This window comes from Rhinolophus ferrumequinum (assembly GCF_004115265.2).
Source record: "Rhinolophus ferrumequinum isolate MPI-CBG mRhiFer1 chromosome 15 unlocalized genomic scaffold, mRhiFer1_v1.p scaffold_54_arrow_ctg1_1, whole genome shotgun sequence".
NCBI lineage: Eukaryota > Metazoa > Chordata > Mammalia > Chiroptera > Rhinolophidae > Rhinolophus > Rhinolophus ferrumequinum.
This window is the reverse complement of record NW_022680357.1, coordinates 17636862-17663198: the sequence shown is the minus strand read 5'-3', so window position 1 is coordinate 17663198 and position 26337 is coordinate 17636862. Positions and strand designations below refer to the sequence as shown.

The following is a 26337-nucleotide window of genomic DNA, read 5'->3' as shown; positions in this document are numbered from 1 at the left end:
GTAAAGCTCGTAGAACAGACACGTACGACCGTAGATACTCGATAAACGTCAGCCCGAGTCAACAGCATTGAAAGCCTTATTTGAAGATGCCCAGGAAATGGAAATCCCCTGGCCTGTCTGCCAAGCTGCAGAGACACCCCCCTCTTACCTCCCCAGGACTAGAGAACACACACATACACTCATGCAGAATATACACATACACTCAGTTCGGTCGAGTCCTGATTTTGTCTTTTTTCTTGAACTTGACTTTTTTATCCCCTCTGGAGCATCCTGGGCCCCCTATGGCCCTTGGGCCCGAAATGAGAGAAGGCCAAAAGGAAAGCACAACGAGGCCAGCTGTCATTTGGGCCCCCGCCTATGGGGAAACCAGAGAATATAAACACGCACTGAATCCCAGCCTTGGAAGTCCCAGCTGGAGGCCCCTTCAGCAGCGTGCCCCCGTGGGGACACGACGCACCTCCACACTGGCACGCTGTTCCCACCTTTCCCGGAGGCTCTTCCTCCCTCCCTCGGTGCTGATTCTGTTCATAAAACACTTCTTTCTCAACCCACATTATCCCCCAGCTCCTTCTCACTGCGGGAGTGGGACAGCTCTCTGCTGCCACTCGACATTTCACCCACGTGACGGTCCGTCCACTGAAGCCAACAATTCCACTAAAAAAAATACTCTTACCCATACTTAGAATTCGACTTCAAAAGAGAACTACCATCAGCGATACGTGAAAGCTCAAAGAGGATGACGAAGATAATCTTGGAACATTGTGATGGGGTGGGAAGAAAACGTCTCATTAGGAAGAATTCGGAACAATGCATTTCTGTCACCTCGAGCCATCCAGAGAGCCTCAGCCGTCCAGGGGCCTATGTCATGAGTCTCCAGCGCCTGGACTCTACTCCCCACAACCATGTTCCAACTGCGTTGACCATTCCCCACGGGGGACACAGCTTACACCTGACCCAGTCCACAGGGGCCTAGGTATGTGCACACGAGACATGTTACACGCAACAGCCCTCACGCTTCCTGAGTCTGACGCCTTCTGATAACTCCCCTTCTGTTTTGTCGTGGAGTCCATCACCGACTAAATCGATTTCCTGACCCTCTAAGGAGTGAGGGTGTGCAGTTTAAAAAACACATTTAGAGGAATTCAAGAGGACGCGCCCCAGAGTGGAGCTGCAATAAGGTGTGACGGTCAAGAACGACAAGGCGTTGAAGTCAAGGGGTCCAGGCTGAGAATCCAGGTTTGGCTCTCCGATCCCTCGGGAGAGCCGGGTCTAAGGGGAGTAAGGTCGGGTCTGATCTCCCTCCGGGTGCCTGGCTGACCTTGGACAAGCCTTTCCCACGTCCCCAGGCGTGCGTGGGTTACGGCTCTCTGTAAAGGGTACTCCAGTTCTGAGTCTACATGGCAACGAAATCAGCTCTGTGCAGAGGCCCATGCAGCCCCAGGGCTTAGGAACGAAAGGTCAGGGAGGGCCAGTTAGGAGTGAACCTCTAGGAGAGGCCGGGAAGCATGCAGAGGACCGAGACCCCCCTGACACCTGCAGAAGCAGGACACTCACCCCCGGGGAGTTGGAGGCCAGCAGTGCACAGCTGCTCCCTCCCAGGCAGCGTCCCTTGAAGGAGGAAGCCACCGTCCCAAGAGAAGCCCGCGGGGTACAGGTTCCCACTGTCCCAGCGCCAGCCACACGAGGAGCTCTGGCCTGTCGCAACTACTGCCCCACACTTCAACTTCTCCTTTCCCAGGTCCCCTCAATCGCTCATCGGTGCTGTTCCCACGAGCCACTCCCCCCACAAGCCACCTGCGCACAAGGGCTCGTCTTTTAAGACACGGCAGCAGTGACACTGGCCCGAGTGGCGAGAGGAGAGCTAAGCAAGAATGGTGGCTTTCGGATGTTCCTCAAGGATAGTTCTGAGAACTCCTCTCGCTCAGAACTAACAGTTCCTGGGCAATCACGTGTTGTTTGTCTCCTTCAGTCCCCACGGCGCCCTGGGAGGTGGGCTGTGTCGTTACCTTCACTTCACAGACGAGGAAACCAAGGATGAAAGAGGTGAAGAAAGGTGCCCAAGACGCCGCATGTGACCCGTGGAGGAGCTGAGGTCGGCACCCATGCCCTCGACCACCTCCCGCCCCACGGCAGCACCGTGATCCCGTTACACAGATTCCCCCGCAGGTCTGTCCCTTCCTGGATCCCTCCCTCCTCTGCTCTGAGTCTCAGGCTGGCAGTGTGGTGCCAGGCGCAGGGCAGGACCTGGATGGTGGTGATGGTAAGAAAGGCGGCAGTGGTCGTAGCCGTGGCACTGGGGTTCAGTGTCCCATGCGCACCGAGCCCCGTGTCTCATGTGGCCACTGCCCCACGCGGCAGGCCCTCTCCTTAGGTGGCCTCCGTCACAAGGTCCTCACTGAAATTAGCCTGGTAAGTGTCCCAAAATGCCACACACTCTGCAGCTTCTCCCATCACCAGGAAGAGTGTGTTCCCTCCTCTGTGTCCTCCTTATTTCTGGGACAGGCGTGTGATTTGCTTTCACAGAGAGACGATGGCAGAAGTCCCACTGTGCAGGTTCTCAGCTCTGGCGGCAAGAAGCCCTGCAGCCTCAGCTCTGCCCAGGGCATGCTCCCACCACGTGACCCGCCACCTCGTGACATGCCTGCCACGTGACCGCCTGCCACGTGACCCACCTGGCACGTGACCCGCCTGGCACGTGACCCGCCTGGCACGTGACCCAGTGCTGGCTGGCCCACCAGAAGGTCAGAATCCACCTGGACAAAGGGCCCAGATGTCCCAGACATGTGAGCCTGGGGGGGCAACAGCCTATCGGGCCTGGACCAGAAGGGCCACAGCTGAGCCCAGCCCAAATGACTGACCCCCAGAAACAAGCGCGAACTGAAAACGGTGGTGATTTTAAGCCACCAAGGTTGGCAGTGGTTTGTTACACAACAGATGACTGGCTTGGTAGGTGTCCGGTCCAACATGCCAAAGTAGAAGCACCAAAGGATTCTTCTATGGGAAAGAGGGCACATGGGCGAAAGACAGGGACCGACTGGGTGACCCGACCCGTGACTGGAAGACAGGAAAGCACGACACACACAGGCCACCAGCGGAGGCGGCAATTCGGACTGACAAGGACGAGATTGTTCCCATAGTGAAAAGCAAGAAGAATGCGTCTTTATTTCTCTCCTGGTAACACAAACAGACCCAGCTCTCCCCAAAAACACACCCTCCTATGTGTGATAAGATAAAGACGTCTAGAGTGTCACATCGCATTGCTACTGAAGTCAAGTGACAGATAAAACTGGATACACCATCCCGCAGGAAATAAAAGGAAATGGTGGCAGGGGCGGCCAGATGGCTCAGTTGGTCAGAGCGCGGTGCTCTTATCAACAAGGTTGCCGGTTCTGTCCCCACATGGGCCACTGTGAGCTGCACCCTCCACAACTAGATGGAAACAACTACTTGACTTGGAGCTGATGGGTCCCGGAAAACCACACTTAAATAACATTTTTACAAAAAAGGAACTGGCCCCGGGGCTGGAGAAGGGTTGCTGTGTTCACTCACACCTGCTTCTTTTCCTCCCTGTCCTGGAGCTGGCCGGTGTGTCCCAGGACCCCTTGCAGTTGACATGGCCCCGTGCCTGACCTCTGGCCGACAGAATGGGATGCTAAGCGGCTCACATCCCTCCCAGGCTGTAGGGGTGGTGAGGTGTGTGCACTTCCTGAGGTCCTCTCTCCTCATCCACCAGCCCGATGGAGAGGGACCTCGTGACACACGAAGACCAGCGGATCAGGGTCACCAACAGCGGTCAGAGCCGTGAGGAAAAAGTAACCCCTTTCTGCCAAGCCGCAGAGACGTCAGGGCTTATCTGTTACAGCAGCTTGCATAGATTCTTCCCCATACCTCAACTAGAATAGAATTCTTAAAACGCAGGACCTAAAAATAGCTCATAAGCTCAAGTTTTCCGGGGTACTAACAGAGCTCAATTACTGGGTGGGAAAACTGTCACAGTGCCCTGGCTTTGTCACCGATGGACAATATGAGAATGGGAGCAGATGTCCCCGCCAAGAAAGCACACGGCACCGTCCCTCAATGGGCAATCAGACGAATTTCACTTCTGGGTGCACAACGGAAGCCCCCAGCTCACTTTCGGATTCAGCCTCAGGGATGATTCTTAAATGCTGTTCGTAAAGTGAAATACACGTAACAGGAACGTGGGCACAGGTACGCAGCTCGATGAACTTTCACCGTCTCAACACGCCCTGTAACCGGCACCCAGACCGAGAAACAACATGGCCAGCCCCCCAGGAGCCCCTCTTAGTCCCGAGCGGTCCCCCCAAGGGTTTTCACTGTCCTAACCACTGTCAGCTAGGACGCCTTTCACCTGTTCCTAACTGCAAGTGCATGGAATCACACGGAATGTTCTCTCTTGGGTCTGGCTTTTCCGGCTCACGTTATGTTTGGGAGCATCACCTATACTGTTATCTGTACCCCACTCGGTCTCACTGCTGCCTAATCGTCCACTGTGTCCCCACTAGTCCCCTGCTGGCGGGCGGACAGGCAGCTCCCAATTTACATGATGTGAAAGGCACTTTTCACTCCGTCCACCAGGGTCCGTGAGGAACAGAGGCAGGCCCTTCAGCGGAGACACGGTTTACCTTCACAGAGAAAGTTAAAATGGCTGCGGTCACCTCCTTCTGACAAATCACTTCCCAACAGGTCTGATGAGGGCAAATTTTCTTGGTTCCAAAAAAAAATGATCAGAGCTTGTGAACTAGGAAGTGAGACACTCTTTATAAAAATCACAGACCGAGCTATCGCAAAACGAGCACCAAAACCCAAATCAAAAGACTCCCTCTGTTGGGTCACTTCTCCCCTGTACCTTCATTAATTTAACATGTGTTGTTGAGCACCTACTATGTGCCACGTATTGAGCTAGGTACTCCAGAAACGATGGGAAATGAGACAGAGGTGGTCCCAACTCTCATGAAACTCACACTGTGGTGGGGACGACAGATCCCAAAACTTACATCAATATACAATTAAAAAATGGAAAAATGACACGCGGTTATGAGATCGTACAAGGGGACACCGGATTTGGAAGATCAGGGAAGGCGTCTGTGAAGAAGTGACATTTGAGCTCAGTTCTGAAGGATGAGTAGGAGGTGAGCGGGGGAAGAAGAGTTGGGGGGAGCGATTCGAGCTGAAGACAGAGCATGCGCAAAAGCCCTGGGGTGGGCAGGGGTGTGTCATGACTGAGGAAGACGAGCCAGGTCTTCAGCTGGAGAGTTAAAAGTGAGTGGAAAGGTGGTACAAGGGGAGGTGAGCGAGGGCCCAGGTCAGGCAAAGATGTTAACTCATCTAAGACTTCTGGGCTTAATCCTGGGAAGAAGAGAAAGCTGGCTACCAAAAGATGTGGATCTGCTCGAAATCGAAAGCGGTCCCTCCCCACCCTACATGCCAGTGCTGCTTCTCTAAGTGCAGTCTTGGCCCAAATAGACTTATCAATACCCCCAACCGTACATTTTCCTACACAGGCCAAACTCCAGGTAACTATCAAAATTCTCATTTGCAGCACTGCCCAAACTGTAAAGCCTGAACCCCACCTTTAGGGAAAGAAGGAAGACCTGTAACACAGGGCTATCCCAGAAGTCACCAACCCAACAAGACCAGAGACGGGCCTGCAGACGGCCCCCTCCCCCTTCGCCCACACTATTTGTCAGCTTCTTCTTCAGCCCAAAAGAGCCCGTGAACATTCCATCCAAGGCCTGAAGGGAACCGCAAATTTGAAAGACGCAATGGTCAGAAATCTGTTTCAAGTTGAAATGCCATCAACGCATTTTCAAAACAAGGCAGCAGATGGGGCAGACACAGGTTTCAAATCAGCTTTCGGAGCTTTCCCCCAACTTAAAGCACCAAAAGCTGGGAAACGGTTCTGTGGAAAGCACTGTACTCGCCCATGTTCAAATCACAGCCAACCCCCAGCTCAGTGCATCTGGCTCAGATCAGCTGAAAGCTGCACCCAATGGTCCTGACCTCAGGAGACCAACACATCGCTTCCTGCATCACCTCCTTGACTCAGGAGCAGTCCTTTCCTGCCCACCAGGATCGTCAACTGAGTAAGGACTAGAAGCCCCCAGCCCCCGGAATAACGGAAACAGACACTGTTTAGCCAGTACTCCCCGTACGTCAGGTGCCGAGGAAACACCTGACCTGCGTCCCACACACAAGGTACTTCATCATTACCTTTTACCTCTAAAGAGACAAAAGCTCAGCGTTTAAGGGACGTGTTCAAGTTCCCAGAGCAAGAAGCCAAGATGTAAACGCCTTTCCCTCTCCGAACCAAAAACCCTTTCCTGTCGTTGCCGCCTGTGCTCTATAAACACACACTGGAGATGTGACAGCAAAAGAGAAGGAGCAAAGGAGTGGGAGGGTTCTTTTCAGAGGGAAAATCATGTCTCTGGCCCCATGCACCTAAGGATGCAGGGAAGAGATCACCCTACTGTTAGAACCATAAAAATAACCCAGTCACCACCTCCCAAAATAGATCAATCACCAATATGACTGACACCAAAGTCCAAATGTCTCTTTAGGATGTAACAAATACCCGCAGCCCCCAGGGGCTCTGGTGACACTTCCCAAAGCCTCTAAATGGCCATTTCAGTTTCTCACACCTGACCTCCAACCCCGCAAGCCTGGAATTTCAGGATCTGAGTCACTGTAATTATTGTTTTAAAATGCATCTCATGCTCCTCTTTGGCAAACATGTGGCCATTGAAAGTGGCCCCACATCACCCTTTAAAGCAATGACAACAACCACTTTCTAGTCACTGTGCTGCCTTCACAAGGCCCAAAGCCTCTGCCCTGCCATTCATCTCCCACCACACACCCTCCTTCCTGTCCCCTGCGTGTGCCCTGTTCTCTGCTCATGTCTCAACCCGTGCTGTGTTCTGCCTGAAACACCCTCCCTGGCCCTCCACCCCCCTGTCAATCTGGGAACTCCTACTCCTGCTGGAAGATTCTTCCAAATGTCACCTCCTCTGTGCAATCTCCGCCACCCCTTCCAGGATAAAGGATGTCATCGTTTTTACACCCTCGGTGTAGTACTTTTCATTTATGTATCAGAACTAATTGGCCATGGGCTGGTTTCCCCTGGAAAGACCAGGAAGCTCTTCAAGGTCAAAGAAAGTGTTATGTTTCTCTGTCAAAGCCCATGTTGCAACCTGACATTATACAATGTATTTCTTCTAAGTTACTTAGTAATTGCTGTTCTCCTTCTACTAGGATGGAAATTCCATGAGGACAAGGGCTCTGTCTTGTTCACTGCTCAGGTTCCAGGGCCTGAAACAGGACCTGACACATGGTCGGGACTCAATTAATGTTTTCTGAATGAATGGGTCGATGGACAGATGGCTACATGGACGGAGAAATGGATGAATGAAGGAATGGATTGGATGGATGATAGATAGATGGAAGAATGGCTGGGTGGATGGATGGATGGATGGATGGATGGATGGATGGATGGATGATGGATGGATGGATGGGTGATGGATGGATGGATGATGGGTGGATAGGTGGGTGCGTGGATAGATGGATGGATGATGGATGGATGGATAATGGATGATGGATGGATGGATGGATGGATGGATGATGGATGGATGGATGGATGGATGATGGATGGATGGATGGGTGATGGATGAAGACAGGACCATGTTTCACCACCCCAAGGTCATGGACCCACAGAGAGACAGAGCCAGGATTTGAAATAAGATCTGTTTGACTTTTGAGCCTGCACTCTCAAGCCCAATTTATACTGCATGTCTAGAAGCCCAAAGTCTGCTCTCTGGGCAGTGGCAAGGTGAGAGAAGAGTCTAGAATTGCCCCCAAGAATATGGTTATTGTTGAGCTAAGCTGATCCATGTACTTAGCCAATGCCAAGACTCAGCAGGAGGGGACCGGCTTTGAGTCTCCCTCTGACTCAATAGGGCAGCTTTCTGTACGTGGGCTGAGGGACAAGGGGACACCCAGCAGGCACCACCAACAGTGACAGTAACAACGGTAATAAAAAAAAGATTGACCCTCCTGGATAAAAGCTACCGTCTCCTCCAGACCCTGCCAGAGCCTAGCGTGCTGTCCCCTGCATTCCTTTGCAACATCGAGCTTCCTCCCAATGCTGACAGTCATTCCCAGGCAGGACAGGTCCCCTTCCCTGTTCACAACCAGGAACAGCCGGTACGAAATTAAGCCCCGAGGTAGAACAGGACCCGGCTCAACACTAGGTGAAAGTGGGGGGCAGGGAGAATTACAGGTAGAAAGTAACCGTTCTGTATGTTCTCACAATTCCCTGTAGTTCCTTTATAATAATAATAATAAAAAGTATACTAAAGAACAATAACTAAGTGCCAGATGTGTGTTCAAGACATCTTAGCACCAAACTGAGACTTTCTCTGTGTGGAATCAGAAAGACGGGAAGAGAATTGACAAAGGATCTTTCTCTATATGAGTGTATTTCAATGCCGTTTATTGTGAAACTAAAGTCATCTTGCAAATGAGAGAAAGTACCTAAGCAAAAGGAATGAGTAGCTGGAGATAGCAGCCATCGATCGGGGCGAGGAACGCAGTTGGAGGCCATGCCAGGGACCCTGTGCCCCCAAAAACTGGCTTTCAGCTGCCAGAGGCCTTTCACTCAAATGTTTGGCTCTCCTCATGTATTCTCAACCTATGGGCTCAGACTTGCTCCTTCTCCTCTGAAATTGGTCTGTTTTTCCTGCTTTGGAACAGCCATCTCAAACTGTAATCCCTGAACAAAAAGGAAGTCAGCTCATTATCTGAGTTCTTAGCTAAAAGGAGATGAAGTTCTCTTGTCTGTCAAACGGAGAGAGAAGCCATCTTAAGGCAACCACCTAATTCTGCTAAATATTCATCTTGCTTGCAGCCATGGCAGCATAAAGAGCCAGACCTTCTCTACACGATGTCAGAGATAAGCCCTCCTGCGTGTCTTCGTCCAGGGCAGGAGCCCTCTCACCATACAGACCTTTCGGCTCTGGCTCCTTGACAATTGAGACTTTCTCCAGTCGCCTCATGGGAAGTTTGGTTTTGGGCTTTGGGTTTTAATTCTCAGACCAAAACAATTCCCTGACTCCTGCCCCAAGCATGACGGAGGTTAGCACCCCATTAGACATCTCCATAGAGCCCTGGGCATTCTCTTCAAAGTACGTAACAAAAGTGAAATTAAAGATGGGTGTGCTGGTTTGCAGAATGTCTCATCTCCTCATTGCCCTGTAAGCTCTGTAACAAAAAATATGGTCTTAATCTAGTCACCATTGTATTCCCACCATCTGAAATAGTTCCTGACACACAGAACTTAGCGAGTGAATGCTTTCTAAGAAGGATGGATGGATGATGGATAGATAAATGGAAAGAAAAAAGGAAAGGAGGGAGGGAGGGAGAGAGGAAGGATAAATGGACGGGTGGATGGGTGGATGGATGGATGGACGGACAGACAAATAGCTACGTGTGGTAAATACACAAATTTCCTACCAGATTTTCAAGCAGCCATCGCACCTCCAAATGCCATATGGAAACACTGGATTTTGTACACTCTACAAAAAGGCCAACAGTCCGTCTTTAGACTATCACACAATTGCACTGGAAAGACTGGATGAGTGAGTGAAGGCAAGGAATCCAAGATCTGAGATCAACTGCCAAAAATGATAAGGGACCAAGCTTTCGAATGCATCAGCCAGAGATGATGAGGTTTCCAGCTGATCCTCCCCCCACTGCCCCCCAAAGAATCCACTGAAGTGGAGTCAAAAGACCAGAACGTGGAGTTTAAATTGTACTTAGTAACTTAACTCCCAGTGAAAAGGAGCCAGAGAAGATGCATATCCTCAAAACTGTGGCACGTTGATGTCTCGTGTGTGTGTGTGTGTGTGTGTGTGTGTGTGTGGAGAGAGAGGAAAGAAGAGACCACAACAGCAAGAATGTGTAGACATTATTTTCAAACCTCCAGTTTATGCTGTGCCCAGTGACCGTGTCTGTACCGCTTTCTCTGTTGACCCACATACACCATAAACATTCTGTATCTGACTCTGGGCGGTACCGAGAGTATCATTAGCACTCGGAAAGAATATATATTTTTTAATTAGTTTCGAAGAAACTTATGCCGTATCAACTAGATTTTCAAAGGTCAGATTTTCCATATTTACTTAGCAAGGCAATCTGTTGCCCAGTGACAAAGCTTCAGACTGTCCCTGCATGCACCCAGGCTCAAAATTAATTTGCTGCTGCCTCTCCAACAAGTCAACCCTCCTTTTAAAGCCCCAATGTGAACCCACCTACAGATTTTTATTTCAGTTGAGACTTTGGGCCTGAAATCCCACTTCAGGTGGGAAAAATTTAAATGTCAAACCATCAAACCTAAAGTTCAAAAGCCTCTGCCTTTTTATCCACATAGAACCATTCAGACATATTCAGAATAAGCCAGAAGTGAGCGGGGTTTCACTCCCAGGCCTCTCGGAAAGGAGAGAAGCAAACTCCAGTAACTTGCAGCCTGACCTGGTGATTGCACACACACACATACACACACACATACATACGCACACACACACACACTCATGCTCACACTTACACACACAAACAGGTCCTCTTTATGATTTTCTTGGAAAAGCTCAACCTGACATGCAGGGTATCCTAAGTCCACAGGAAAAACAAGGCCAAAAATAAAATTAACCTGTGATTCATCTTTGGCGTTTTTTTAAATGTGCATATTTGAATCTGTACACGTTAACTACAGACAAAAATGAACTTGTCTTCTACAGAGCTGATATTAATGAAAATAGCAATGGTTGGGTCCCTGCCATGCTTTGGGGTTTTTTAAGAATAATTTCTATGAGAAAGCTTAAAAACATGTTTTTTCATCAACACAGGAAAGGGAAGAGCAAGTTTACTCATTGTAATCATCAGTGCTAGGTCTTCAGAGTCAGAAAGTTACTGGGGTTTTTTGAGAGACTCCATGACAAGTTTAGATCTTTCTCACAAGGACAGCGGTGAGAAAAGATACTCTAAATGAGGCTGGCTGTTCGGGCGCAGACACTGAGTGTTAGCCAAAGTCAATGAGGAAACATACCTACAAAGAAAACCTGTCCCCATACGCAAGAGAAGTATATTCATCTAAGGAGTCCCAGAATTAAGTTTGTCCCACGGTTTCCTGCAGCTCATCGAGTAATAATGATCGTCTCGCTTAGAGTCACTGGCACTTAGTATGACTCCTTCGTCTGACCCATTACCCTCCCTATAAGGTTGGTACTATTAGCCCCATTGCACAGATGGGAAAATCGAGGCCACTGCAGGTGCTGACATGCCCAAGGTCACACAGCACACAGGTGGCAGAGATTCAACCCAGGTCGACCTCACTCCAACCCCGTGCTATGAACTCTGAATCTCTGTATTTTGTTGCCTCTCTACTTCGACTGAAGTGACTTCCTTTAAAAAAAAAACAAAACAAAAGTTTTCCTCTCGGACAAACTGCAAAAGCTTCTGGGGTAAGGGTCTGATCCCACCCAAAGGCTCGTCCTAATGATGTTGGAAGCGCAGCTTCTGGGCTCCTCTGAAGCATAACACAGAGAGGTCTGCCTTGCTTCCCTGAGGGGGGTCCCACTTCTAACCCAGAATTCAGGCAGTTTCATAACAGGGATTCTGGGCCCCAGTTCCCCGCCATCAAAGGCAGCCTTAAACTACCTCACAGAGAGTGGTTTTTATAAAAACTGCCAGTGTGCAAACAAAAAGGGAGAAATTATGTGGCCGTCAACTGGAGTTTTGTCCTCTAGCAGGACAAAAGCAAGAAAACCCATTCTGAAGCTCCCCTGGGTATGCAGAAATCCCGAATGTCCCATGGTTGATGGACTTCCTGCCCGTCCTCTGTCACCCCATCCCAGCGTCCCGTTTCCATGACAGCACCAGGGAGCATGGAGGCTCAGTGGTTTCCTGGCCTTAAGATCATCCCACACACCTCCTGGCCAAGAACGGCACAGACGATATCCTCCCTCCCCTTTCACTTTTGAAATGGAACGCACACGCGCGCGCACGCGCACACACACGCGCGCGCGCCTCGCTTTTAGCTAATAGCTACCTGAAATTAACATGACGTTTCTCACACACTCCTTTGCAGCAACGTGTGGGCATGTGATTAAGTGCCAGCTAGTAGCACAGAGGCCGGAGTACCTTGTGGCAATTTCCAGGACGAACAGTGCCTTTCTTTACCTTTCCTTCCTGCTGGCTGGAATAAGGATGTGACGGCTGGATACTCTAGCATCCTTCTCGGACCATAAGGTCACTGTCACGCCTGGGATGGTGGTGCAGAAAACTGAAAGGAAACAAGGGCCCTGGGCTCTGGATTCCTGACTTCGAGGTGAGACTAAAACCTTGTGTGTCTTCTAGAAAATGTGGACCCTATTTGAATGAGATTCGCTTTAAGAGGGAACACGTGGTGCCAATTCAGCCCAGGTGACTCTGAGTGTCTGTGGGGATCGCCTCCCCTTCCTGGACGGCCCCATCCCCTCACTTGCTCCTTTCCCCTCCAGCCCAAATGGAATACACGGCCAAAGCAGTGATCACGAGTGACCAGATATTCCCAGCTGGATTCTGACTCTCACCTGGCAATGGATTCCACAGCAAAGCAAGCCTGCAGCCCCGGTCTTCTCTCTCTCACACCGGCTGCCCCCCCTTTAGGGTGGTCTGGGCACAACCCTAAGAGCCGAGATTTTCTCAGTGCTTACTATGTGCTAAGCTCTGATCCAAGCACCTTATGTACTGCAACCACTTTCAGACGTTCAGCAACTTTTTAAGGTAGATAACCACTGTTGGACCCATTTTACAGATGAGAAACCCGACGTACCAAAAGGCTAAGGAACACGGCTGAGAACTCACAAAGCCAGGATTCAAAGCGACAGGGACAGGCTATACATATGCCCACTACCCCATGCTGCCTCTTGGGGAGAGGAGAGAAAGAAAGGTGATTAAAAAAAAAACAGGGCCTCCTTGGAGGTGGCCGTATTTCCTTAGAACCTTAATTTGGCTCTGCTCACCCTACACCAGAAAATTCCTATCATTTTCCAGACTTTGAAAAAAAGGATCTCCTGCTTCAGATGTGTCATCCTCTGCACATTCTGAAGTGACTTTCCAAACTGTAACTGCAGCGCAGGTGGCATAAGGGAGCAGGAGTCAAAATGTTTCCAGGTCAAAATGTTTCCAGATCTCCCCCGACCTCAGCGGGACACAAAGAGAAACAGATTCCTCTAAGTGAAAGGTGAGCTCAAACACCTGCCCTGCTGTCTGGTCCCAAGACACCCAGGCCTTTTCCTAGAGGGGCAATCCATCCAAGCTCTAGAGGACAATGAAACTGTGTGCCCCAGGACCTCCAGGGTTGGGATTTGGGGAGTCCTCTAGTGCAGTGCGTGAAACTGGGAGCCCCAATCTCGTAGGAGAGGCTGGGCGGGCCTACGGGGGTTGCTGGCTGAGCCAGTCCTGCCCCAGATTTCAGGTGAGAGGACGCAGGGGTCTCAGAAGACAGCAGGGCCATGCTTGGAGCATTCTGTGCAACTGACAATGCCACCCACTCACAGGGACCGTTTCACTTTTCCTGGAGGGCGGAGGAACCAAGAGGGAACCGGCTGTCAATCAGTGTCGAGTCCCATCTCAGGCTCTTCCCCACTCAAACACTTTCCTGATCTAAACCCAGGGCACCAGGTGCTCACTTTGCCCCTAAGACACACCCCAGAAATAGGACATCCCTCACCAAGCTCAACCACACCTAGCCTAAAATTGGGGAGGGAGGGCCTTTCTAGACTGGAAACTGCAAACCCAGATGCCTACAGGGACCAGAAATGGGTGAAGCCGGCCTCGTTGGGATCAACGGAGACAAAACCGGGACTGTGTGCCCAGCTGTGCAAACAGCGGCTCTCAGCTCCAAAGGGTTGTTCTAACAAGAACGTGGGGCCAGCTCTCAGCCCACGAAGGCGGAGATGCAGGTATGTATTTGAAACCTCCCAGTTCTAAAATGTTGACCTCAAATTCAAAAACCGTTTGACAGCCGACGGGCCCAACAAGCCTCCAGGTGCTTTGGCCCTGGAGAGCGAGTCTGCAACCAGAGACAGGTGAAGCCACTTACAGGAGACCCCAGCCAGGCTGGGCCTCCCTGGGGGGCGTCAGGGAGCTCAAACCAGATGGGAGGACCCAGGAAACCAGTCATGGGGAGGCCTTCCCGTATCCAGGCAGAAGAAAGGGCGACCTAAACCGGGATCTGAGAGGCACCCCATCTGGAAACACCTCCTTCAGAGAGCTAGGAGGCCCAGGGGACAACCACAGTCACCACTCCAGGGGACACACCATCTGCAGAGGCGGCAGCCACCTGCGGAGACCTCTGGGAGGCAAAGGAAGAGGCAGCACCTCACTCTGTGAGATGAGGAAGGGCAAGAATTGGGGGGAACGGGTCCTCCCCGTCACCCCGCCCCAAACACTTCCTCCAGAAGCAGTACTGACAGACCCGTTTTAACTCTCCTGGCGCTGGGAAGGCAGGGAGAAACGGGGGTGCACTCCCTTGGCATGTGGGGCTGCCCAGCTCCCCTGGCCGTTCCTGGATGGAGCATCACGGCCCCATACACACACACACCCTTTAAAACGACCCTTCTGTGGTGGTGAATTCCTAGCTTGGGGGGGGTCCCTCGGACACACGTGATTCCAGCACTCTGCCTAACTCAGTGACCTCTAGAAAGTCCTTTGCACCATCTCTCCCCACAAATGGCATCCCCGAGCCCCACAGCCTACCTTGGCACTGGAATCCTTGCTTCCCGAAGCCCCTGCCAAGGCAGAAAGAGACATGTCAGGCGGCCGGAAGGGCCCAGCCACCAGCTCATTGCCCCACAGTCACCGCCCTCCCCCTGCCCCGCAGCCCAGGTGCAACCTCCCAGCCACAGGCGGGTGCCCAAGAGTCTTCCGCTTTGGGGGGCAGGGGAGAGGTGGGAGCTCGGCGGTATCTCCCACCTCCCCTCAGAAGGCAGAGGAGAGGAGGCTGCGACCACCAGGTGGCGGGTCAGGGGAAGCGTTTCCTCCGCGGTGGGGGCGGAGGGCAGGCGGGAGATCTGCCCGCAGGGTGGCCCGAGCACCCTGGGGGAGCGAGGAAGTGGGCCCCGCGGCGGCGGCGTTCCCTGAGGGGCTGGGAAGGGAAAGGGGACTCTCGGCGCCTCGAGGGACAGGGGAGAGAGGGGCCTGCGGCCAAGTGACCCGGGAGGGCCAGGGAGTGGGAAGGGGAGCCCAGGCCCTCAAGGAGGCGCGACGAGAGACAGCCCGGGGCGCTGCCCCCGGAGACACAGGGAGGAAAGGGTGCCGGTGCCCGCAGGGAGATAGACAGGACACCCGGGGCGCTGCCCCCGGAAAGGAGGGGAGGGGTGCGGGCGCCTGGAGCCGGGAAGCAGGCGGCGAGATAGGGAACCCGGGCGAGAGGGCACTCGGGGCGCTGGCCTCCCGAAAGGGACAGACCCCGCGCTCTGGGCGGCCCCGGGGCGCTCGGGAAGCGGCAGGGAGGGAGCGGGCAGGAGGCGCCGGGCGGCCGGCCGTCTGGGGCCCGGGGACAGGGGACCCGCGGGGCCGGCGGGCTGCTCCTCCCCGGGGGCGCCGAGGGGTCCCCGCGCCCGCGCTGCCCTGGGGGCCCCGGGCAGGCGCCCCGCGCGCCCTCACCAGATGAAGTCGGTGCAGTGGCTGCAGAAGGTGGGCTGCTTGAAGAAGCGGGCGGTGAATTTGTGGTTCTTCACCTCGTGCACGTTCTTCTGCCGGAGGGCGCCTTTGCGGGCGAAGCGCACGGTGCTCTCCTCGCCCTCGCCCGGCGGCGGCCCCGCAGCCGGGTCAGCCATCTTGCGCGCGGGGAGCGGGAGCCCGCGAAGGGCCGGCCCGGGGCCCGGGGCCGCGGGCTGCGGGCTGCGGCCGGGAGGCGCGGGAGGAGGCGGCCGCGCGCGCCGAGCTGCGCCTGTCACTCGCCCAGCTGCCGCCGCTCGTCCAGCTGCGCTCGGCACCGCTGGCCTCAGCCGCGGGGAGGGAGGCGGGGTCCCGGCAGGACCCGCCCCCTCATTTGCATCGCGCCCAGGCCCCGCCCAGCGCCGCCAGCTGCTTTACATATTGGCGCCCCGCCGCTGCCCGCCTCCCAGGGAAGTGCTGTCCGCCGCAGCGCTGCGGCGCGGGCAACGCAGCCTGCGCTCGGCAGACCCGAGCCTCGCCCCCGAACTCGTCCTCGGCCCAGGGTGACATTAAGGAGATGAGACCCTGGGGTGCGCTTAGGGACCTACGGGGGCGGGGGCTGGAGGGTGGACAGTGTGGGCGCGACGGATGCCCCCCCAACCCCCGGCCGCCGAACTCTGCGGAGACTGGTACCCATCCACCCCCTCCATCCAGCCTATTGGTCACTCGGCACGCGTCTCCTGGAAGGATGGTCTCCCGCTGTCACTCATTCAGAAAGGCTTGAGGCTCCACACACTTAAACATCCGCACACACGTACTGCGGAGGTAGGGGAAGCGGGATCTTCATTTTATATATATGCAAAACTCCACCACAAAGACAACGCTTGGTTTTGCTCGCCCGACCAACTAGAAGGCAGCTCCCTACCTTCTGTCCATCCCCTCCACAGAGAGAATCCGTTTCCTCAACTGTAAAAGGGGCTAATGCGGGAGGGTGATGTACCCGGTCCCTGTTTCCTCCACCTTATTCATTCCTGACCCATCCTCACCGATGCTCGTCCTATCTGTGCTCCATCTGGGGGAAAAAGTCTTTGTGGTTTCTGAGTTTGAATAGCAAGAGGCAGCCATACTATTAAAATCTCTCCAAACGCTGCCAGCTGCCCCAAACTGCTGCATCTGGGCCTTCCTTTATTTGTTAAGGAGGGAGATTAAGGAGGGCTACAGATGTTAAAGACACACAACCATCCAACTGGGACTGTCTCCTGGACGGCAGGAGGGAAAGGTAACCGAGAGAAACAGTTGTCCAGGGGAGAAACGCACTGTGACTTAGCGCCCTGCGCGTGCGCTCCGTCTAAACAGCCGCACCTGCCCCCCCCACCCCCCCCCTCCGCGAAGGCCGCCCTGCATCAGATTAGGAACTCCGAACTCCGCTACCCCTGGGCTCTGAGAGCAGGCGCTGCTCGCTCTCCCCTGTGTCACCAGCACCGGGCTCAGTGCCTGGCATCTCCTAGGAGCTCAACGAACTTTGGTTAAATGAGTGTGTGTGTGAACAAATGCGTCACTGAAAAATTAAAGGGCTCGCACCCCCTTATAAGACCCACCCCTGTCAGGAGGTGTTCCACGATGACAAGCAGCAGGGACCATGGGAGTCAGGCATTTGACTGCCTTTTTCGGTGCTCCCAGCAACCCCGGGCAGGTCTGATAACTTTCACTACCCACAAGAATCTGAGGCGCAGCGTGATCAAGATAGACCCCCCAAGTCACAGGCTGTAGGACGGTGGTCAGGCCGGCCTAACTACAAATCACACAGGTGACAAAGGGCTGAAAGAGGAAAGGATGGAGTCACACCAGCAGCTCTGACCCTAAGGACGCTCAGGGCCTGCTGTGATCATTTTGTCTGGAAGCAGCGGAGTGGCAAGTCCTTATCAAGTGGCCTGGGAAGAGCAAAGGCTGTCCTAATAGAATGTCACTCCCCACGTAGTAATTCCAAGGTAACGAGGGAAAAAGCAGCATTCCCTTTTAAGATGGACATGCGCGTTTGGGAAACTGGACGTGCCTGTCTATTATCAGTCCTTTAGGAGGCCCCATCCCCTCCCAGGGAGGCTTGGGAAAACCTCCCAGGAGACACTGCTGCTGAAGTCGATTTCCTTTGAACCGATGAGCTGGAAGCTTGCAGCCCACATCCTGCCTTTGAATGAGGTGCTCTGGATGTCTTTGGTCTGTAACAACAAACAGTCCCTGATGGGGCCTGGGGATCAAGGGCTGATGACCAGAGGAGGGCCTGGGGGACCAAACAACCTCTGGGTTCCTGGAGGGGCTGCATCATCCGAGGACAGTCCCCACCCGACCTATGACCTACATCCCTGCAGGGCAGGGGTCTCAAACTGGAGGCCCTTGATTCCAGTTTTTAGCCTGCCCAGTGAATTTTTTAAAACTTTTTGGCTTGCATTGGGTAGAATTTTACCTAAATATCCACATTCTGGCTTCCTTAGGAGGTAAAAAAAACTTAGATGGCTACAGTGGCTACATGGTGCCTGCCTTCGTCCACTCACTCGTTCATTTGTTCATTCGAACAGCACCTACTCTGTGCTGTTCCACACATTAAATAAAACAGAAACAAAGTCTGCCTTTGTAGAGCTTACAGTCCAATGGGGAAGAGACACGATAACTAATAATTCTAGGTGGTGCAGAGATATATGCTGTAAAGAAAAAGAAAGCGTGGCAAAGGAATGAAATCCCTTATAAGGGGACAGAGACTTGAATGAAGTGAGGGGCTAAGTCGGGGGGCTACCTGAGGGTAGAGTGTTCCAGACACAGAAAACAGCAAATGCACAGGCCCTGGGGAAGGAGTGTGCTTGGCGTGTTGGAGAAGCGTCAGGAGGCTGCTGTGGCTTGTGGGGGTGGGGCACAGAGAGGAGGGAGCAGCTACGGGACGCCGTCAGCAAGGTGGCTGGCCTTGCCAACAACGTGGTAAGGACGTTGGATTACACTCTGGGGCGTGGAAAGCCATCGGAGGGTTGAGAGCAGAGGAGTAGCCTGATCTGATTCCCATTTTCTTTAAAGATTACCCTAGATAATGTGGAAAACAGGGTGCAGGGGAGGAAGAGCAGAATTAGGGAGAGCTGCAAGGACAAAGTGACTTGTCACATACAAGGGACCCCCAAGAAGATGAGGAGCAGATGTCTCATCAGAAACTTCAGAGGCCAGAAGGCAGTAGACTGATCTAAGCAAAGTGTTAAAAGAAAAAAAAATCGCCGAAGAATCATATAAATAGTTAAACTGTCCTCCAAACCGTGAGGGAGAAATGAAGACATTCCAAGGAAAACAAAAGTTTGGGGACTTCTTTACCCCTAGACCGTCTGTACAAAAATGTAAAGGGAGTCACACAGGTTGACATGAAAGACCACTGGAGAGTAACTCAAAGCCATGAGAAGAAATAAAGATCTCAGAAAAGGTAAATATAGGGCAATTAACAAAGCTAGTGTTGTCGTGAAAACGGTTGGTAACTCCACGTTTTGTTTTCTGCATCATTTAAGAGACTAATGCATCATAAAAATAAAAACATTAGTTTATGTTTTGGGACATACAATGTACAAAGACGTCATTTTGTGACATTGATGACCAAAAGAGGTGGGGACAGAACTGTCCAGGAGCAGAGTTTTGTATGTTGTTAAGCCGGTACAAATTCAAACTACAGTGTTTTAACTTTAGGGTATTAAATGTAATCCCCATAGTAACCACCAAGAAAATAGTTGCAAAATATGCACAAAAGGAAATGAGAAGGAAATTAAAATGTTTCACTACAAAAAAAAAAAATCAGCTCAACACAAAAGAAGAGAGTAACGCAGGAAATGAGAAATAAAAAAGCTGAAAGGCATACAGAAAACAAACAGCAAAATGACAAAAGTAAGCCCCTCCTTATCACTAATTACTTTACATGTAAACTCTCCAATCAAAAGACAGGGATGGGCAGAATGGATTTTAAAACTATGATCGCACTATATGCTGTCTACAAGAGAATCTGTTTAGATCCAAAGATACAATTAGGTTGAGAACGAAAGGATAGTGAAAGCAGGATCTGGAAGAGCTATTTCTACACCAACGTCACAGCAGCGTTGTTCCCAGTAGCTGAAATGTGGAAGCACCCCGAGTGTCCATCAGCAGATGAATGGATAAGCAAAATGTGGTCTGTACACACAGTGGAATGAATATTAGTCAGCCTTCAAAAGGAAGAAAATTCTGGCACACGCTACAACGGAGATGAACTCGGAGAACGTCGTGCTAAGTGAAAGAAGCCAGTCACAGAGAAAGAGTGTATGATTCCACTTACAGGAGGTACATAGACTAGTCAAATTCATCGAGACCAAGTAGAATGGTGCGTGGGGAGAATGGGGAGTCATTGTATAATGGGCTATAGAGTTTCAGTTTTGCAAAATAAAAAGAGGTCTGGAGATAGTGCTGATAGCTGCCCAATGACATGAATATACTTTATACCAGTGAACTGTACGTTGAAAATGGTTAAGATAATTTTGCGTTTTGTGTTATCTCACCACAATTTGAAAACTGGGGTGGGGGCGGCAAATGGATTAATTGATACAGAATTTCACTTTGAGAAGATGAGAAAGTTCTGCGGGTGGGGGGTGGTGATGGCTGCACAGCAGTGTGAATACACTTAGTACCACTGCACTGGACACTTAAAATGGGGGGTTCATTCTAGGTTTTGTATACTTTGCAATAATATAAAAAGTAAATGAGAAAAAAACTAATATTGATTAGATACTAATGTTGAACCAGGTCCTGTGCTAAAAACACTTTACATGCATTGATGTTTCTGCTGTGTGATTCCTGTATTATCTACAGATGAGGAAACTTAGTTGCAAAAAGACTTTGTAGATTGTAACTTGGAAAACGTGGACGTTTGTGTGAGAAACTGGCAGCACACTAAGACCTGAACCCAGGTCGTCTGAGTCCAGAGCCCACGCTTTTAACACTACACCTGTTTGTATGACATCCCCTGGGAAACACATTCACATCTGGTAAAGATGGAACACTTCTGCATAGGAAAACTCTACCAGAAAAGACAAGCAGCTACCTCAGAAAAAAGTTTTTGTTGCAGTATAACATAAATACAATAAAGTACGTTAATTTTAAGCCTATGTAGAATATGTTTTTACATATGTCTACACCTGTGTAACGTCCACCAAATCAAAATATAGAAAAGTTCTAGCTCCCCAGAAAACTCTCTTGTACGCTTTCCCAGAAAATACCCGCTCCAGAAGGAACCACTGTCTGACGTCTATCATTGTAGATAAGATTTATTTATTTATTTTAAAAGTTTTTAATTGTGACATATCTGTAACATAAAATTTACATCAATTGTTACATAATATATGTAACATATGTGGCATGATATGTGTAACAAAATATGTAACACAAATCCATGGTGATGGAAGGAGAACTGACTCGGTGGTGAGCGCACAATGTGATGTATAGATGATGTAATACAGAATTGCACACTTGAAACCTATGTAATTTTACTAACTGTTGTCATCCCAATCGATTTAATAAAAAAATATGTAACAAAATCCACGTAACATATGTAACAAAATGTACCATCTGAACCCATTCTTTGTTCAGTTGTATTGGGATATGGTTGACATTGTATTAGTTTAAGGTGCACAGTATGGTTATTGGATATATGCATATATTGCAAAGCGATCGCCACAGTTAAGTTTAGTTAACGTCACTCATCTCACATAGTTGCAAATTCTTTTCCTTGTGCTGAGAACTTCTAAGATCTACTCTCTTAGCAACTTTCAAATGTATAATACAGTATTGCTAACTAGAGTCCCATGGCATACATCACATCCCCAGAAATTATTTATCCTATAACCGGAAGTTTGTATCTGTTGGCCCCTTCATCCACTTAACCCACATCCTACCCTCCCAGCCCCTGGCGACAAGTATTCTCTGAGTTTAGATTTTCAGATCCCACGTATAAGTGGGATCATAGAGTACTTGTCTTCCTCTGATTTATTTCCCTTAGTGTAATATCCTCTAGGCCCATCCCTATTGTCACAAATGGCGGGATTTCCTTCTGTCTTTTGGCTGAATAACATTCCATTGTGCATCATGTGTAACACATTTTCTTTATCCATTCCTCCGTTAATAGATACTTAGGTTGTTTCCATGTCTTGGCTATTGTGAATAACGCTGCAGCGACCGTGGGGGTGCAGATATCTTTTCAAATTAGTGTTCTGGATTTCTCTGGGTAGATACCCAAAAGTGGAACTGCTGGATCATATGCTAGTTCTATTTTTAATTTTTTGAGGAACCTCTGTACTGTTCTCCAGAGTGGCTGCACCAATTTACATTCCCTCCAACAGTGCACAAGGATTCCCTTTTCTCCACATCCTCACCAATGCTTTTTATCTTGTCTCTTTGATGACAGCCATTCTAACAGGTGTGAAGTGACATCTCATTGTGGTTTTTGATGAACCATTTCTAAGTGTACAGCTCAGTAGTGTTAAGTACACTCAAATTGTTGTGCAACCCATCTCTAGAACTCTTTCCATCTTGCAAAACTGAAACTCTATACTCATTAAACAACACCCCATTTCCTCTGTCCCCAGGCCCTGGCAATCTACTTTCTGTATCTCTGAATTGGACTATTCTGGGTAATTTGTGTACATTGAATCACACAGTATTTATCTTTGTGTGACTGGTGGTCTTGGCTCGGGCTGCTGTAACAACGTATCATGGACTGGGTGGCTTCAACAACAAACAGTTATTTCTCATGGTTCCGGAGGCTTGAAGTCCAAGGTCAGTGTGCCAGCAAGGTCGGGTTCTTGGTGACAGCTCTCTTCCTGGTCATGTCTTCACATGGCCTTTACTTAGTGCATGCATTCAGAGATAGTGAGAGTGACAGACACAGAGGTAGAGACAGAGATAGAAACAGACATAGAGACAGACATAGAGACAGAGATAGAGACAGAGATAGAGACAGAGATAGAGATATGGAGTGGGGAGAGGGAGAGAAGATCTTGTGTCTCTTCTTTTTGTAAGGCCATGAATCTTATCATGGAGGCCCCACCCCCATGACCTCATCTAACCCTAATCACCTCCCAAAGGCCCCACGTCCACCTACCATCAGATTGGAGGTTACGGTTTCAACAGATGGACTGGGGGGGGCCCTCACAAGCATCCAGTCCACAGCGCTGGCCCGTTTCCCTTCGTATAATGTCAAGTTTCATCCATGTTGTCGCGTGTTTCAGAATTGCCTTCCTTTTTGAGGCTGAGCTCATAGATTAGTCTCGCCTGTTCTTGAACTTCAGATAAATGGGAATCATAGAGTTTCTGGATTTTTCCCTCTACATGATACCTGTAAGTTTCATCCATGGTTTCTGGATGTCAGTGTTCGTTCTTTTTGTTGTTGCTGCGAATGAAAATACCACAGTGTGCTTGTCCAGGCAATGTCGGTGTCCACTGGGTTGTTGGCATTCTTGACGCGTCTTTTGGTGAACGGATGCATTCATTTCTCTTGGATAAATACCCAGGAGTGGAATTTCTACCACCAGCTACTTCCGGTCCTTTCGCCTGACTCCAGACAGCTGGGACGGGTGGCCCTGGACTTACCCCACTCTTAGCCGAGGCCTCCCTGGGAGAGGCAGCGGCCCCTCCAGCTTCCCCTTCGCCCCTCCCAGGGCCTCCAGTACCTGGGCGGCTGCTGAGAGCCCAGCAACAAACAGGAACTTGAACAGGAAGTAATTGTGGGTAAACGCTGTGTAATAATGAAGGCAGCATAATTAAACCCAGTCTTCAGGTCAGGGAAAGTTTTCGTTTGGTTTCCTAAATTCTAGAAAGGGAAACTGAGAAAATGAAGCCATGAGGGCACAAAGGGAAAGGTCAAACATCCCGACGGGGCTTTGTCACCACCATGGTCCTCCCAGCAGGGACAGCATGGAGATGGTGGCTCAGACCCAGGGGTACACTTCGGTCCTAGGGTTCCAGCTCCGCTACCCTCCTCGTTCCAGGGGCTACAGGCAAAACGGCAGTGGCCCGCTCATGGTCTGTTCGCAAGCGTCTGAGAGGTATTGAAAACCCACTACCGTGTTTCCCCGGAAATAAGACCGAGCCAGACCACCAGCTCTAGTGCGTCTTTTGGAGCAAAAATTAATATAAGGCCCAGTCTTATTTTACTATAATATAAAACCAGGTCTTATATGCTGTAATATAATATAATATAATATAATATAATATAATATAATATAATATAATATAATATAGTATAGTATAGTATAGTATAGTATAATATAATATAATATAATACCCAGTCTTATTTTACTATAAGACCGGGTTTTATATTAACTTTTGCTCCAAAAGACGCATTAGAGCTGATGGTCCGGCTAGGTCTTATTTTCGGGGAAACACGGTAGCACCAACTGGAGACTTCTCCCCAGTGTTTTCAGAACAACCTCTCACTGTGAGATTCCATGGCGTTTGGTGGCACGTGAAAGCCACCCTGTAAGTCACTGCAGGGTCCCCACGTTGGGGACCAGGATGCTAAGACACGACTGAGTCTGAAGGAGTGTTTTCTCTTTCAGCCCATGACACGCTGCCCGGAAGGTGGAGCTGGGAGCGCCTGCCGTCTGTCTGGAGCCTCTCTCTCCCGACGTTCCTCAGCCAGGCAGAGGGTGAGGAGAGTGAGGCACTCAGCTTGAGCCCAAAATTTAAGGGAGAGGAGGGTACGAAGAAATCAGTAAGCAAGATAAACAATAGTTCATTGCAATATATTTAAAAATGGAAACTAATGACAAAAACAAAAACAAAACAAAACCCATGATGAAGAAAACATCAACTTTTTACACAAACTTACGATCTGATGGTCAGGATTGGGGTCAGGTACGTGGGGCCAGGTCATGTGAGTGCAGAATCACCCTCCACAGAAATTGTTAAGGTTCACGGAGCTAATTCCTGGGATGTGCTTGGAAGAAGACAGTGTGTTTTCACTGTTACCGTTATTGCCGCTGTGAGGTGACTGCTGCCGGGTTTGCTCCCGGACAGAGAGGGGTTTGTTTCGTTGCTGGGTGTCGTGGGGATCTGCCAGCCCCATCCCTGCCTCTAAGAAGCCTTTCCTGAGGCTTGGATTTGAACTTCGGTGCCCCTCACCTGTGATGCTCCCACATCCTGAGTTGACCTGATCTTGGCACTTACGCTATGTGGTGTCACCTGTTTACTCGTCCACATCCCCTGGTTACCCAGGACCTGGGGGGGGGACGGGGACGCGCAGTCCTATGTCACTTACTAGCACTTCGTCGTCCTTGGGGCACAGAGCCTGTCACATAGTAGCTACTTGGACCGCATTTGTTATCTTCGGTGAGTGTGAATCGGTGTCCAGAGACCCCTTCTCAATCCTTCTTCTGTAGGATTTAGGATTGCACCAAATGGGCCAGGGGTGGGAGACGGGACGGCAGCCTTCTGCACAAGGTCAACTTTCCTATTGAGCCGGAAGTCACATCACAATAACACAATTTTTACCAATTATTGTAGTGCGAGCGCTTGTTGGGGATTTTGCAGGTGCTGAGTACGGTTGTAAACGTTTTCCATGAATCCACACATTCGATCCTCACACTAGCCCTACAGATCAGTAATAAATTATCCCCTTTTCACAGAAACTGAGGCACAGACAAGAGTGTACCCAACATCACTCTTCCCCGAGTGACAGAGCCGGGCTCCCCCCGGTAGGTGACCCCCAGAGTCTGTGAGAAGATGCCAGCTCCACACCCCCGAGTAATTTTTACTCACTCCCTCCCTTAATGAGAGAATGCCAGCAGCGGGAGCACCCGAGGAAGAGAGAATAGATTTTGTCATTCCTCTAAGAGGCCGCCAGACCCCAGCAGGTTAAAAAGAAATCTTTAACAGAACAAGTCTTTTGTCCTGGAATGCTTGTCCATGCTTGGCTGGGCAGCTTGCTCCTGTAATGGGCCAAACACAATGTCCGTCCCTAAAGCCGTGTTGCCAGACTGGAGGCAGTGCCGCCTGGAAAGGAGATGTTTTAAGACGCAACCACAGGGCAAATGCAGAAAGCCCAAGAGAAACGCTTCCGCGATAGGGGCACTGATTACACGTCTCCCCTGCTTTCGGGTTTCCATTGGCACATTCCAAGTTTTGGTGTTTTCCTAGACGAGTGTCAAGATGATCAACGTAGCATGTTTTGTCCCCACTGCCCGGAATTCTTCAGACACCAGGATAGACTAGAAGGATACAATCTTTTCATTGAAAAATGACTTCTTACTTATGCTCATTTTTAGAACAGTTTGTTCCCTTTCGAAAGTCAAAGTGATGTAAAAGGATTATAACTAAGACCAAGCCCTGCCACCCTAGCCGTTCCCTCCAACCCCTAGAAATAACTATGTTTTTTCATTTCCTTGTTTCTGGCTCACCTTTCCATACTTCCTTTGCTAAACGTCCCTGTCTAAATACAAGGACATGACGGCCCATAGTCTTATGAATTCTTCTTTCCCTCCTTTCTTACACAGAAGATACCACACTGTGTGTGGCTACCACACTATTCTGCACTGTGGTTTATACTTAATCCCTCTGGGGGTCTTTCCATATTAGGGCATAAGA

General features: G+C 50.4%; 1 protein-coding gene across 2 annotated transcripts in view; it reads right to left on the bottom strand.

Annotated features, from left to right (window-relative positions):
• The window catches only part of PRKCB (protein kinase C beta), a 233916-nt gene extending 217871 nt beyond the window's left edge, over nt 1-16045 (bottom strand). For both annotated transcript variants that reach the window (XM_033101075.1, XM_033101074.1), the window contains exons 1-2: nt 15718-16045; nt 14809-14840 (exon numbers count right to left, since the gene is read on the bottom strand). In XM_033101075.1, coding sequence (XP_032956966.1) covers nt 14809-14840; nt 15718-15890 — 205 coding nt within the window. In that variant the 5' untranslated portion in view covers nt 15891-16045. The remainder of the gene's footprint in view (nt 1-14808; nt 14841-15717) is intronic.
• Nucleotides 16046-26337: the final 10292 nt, after the last annotated feature.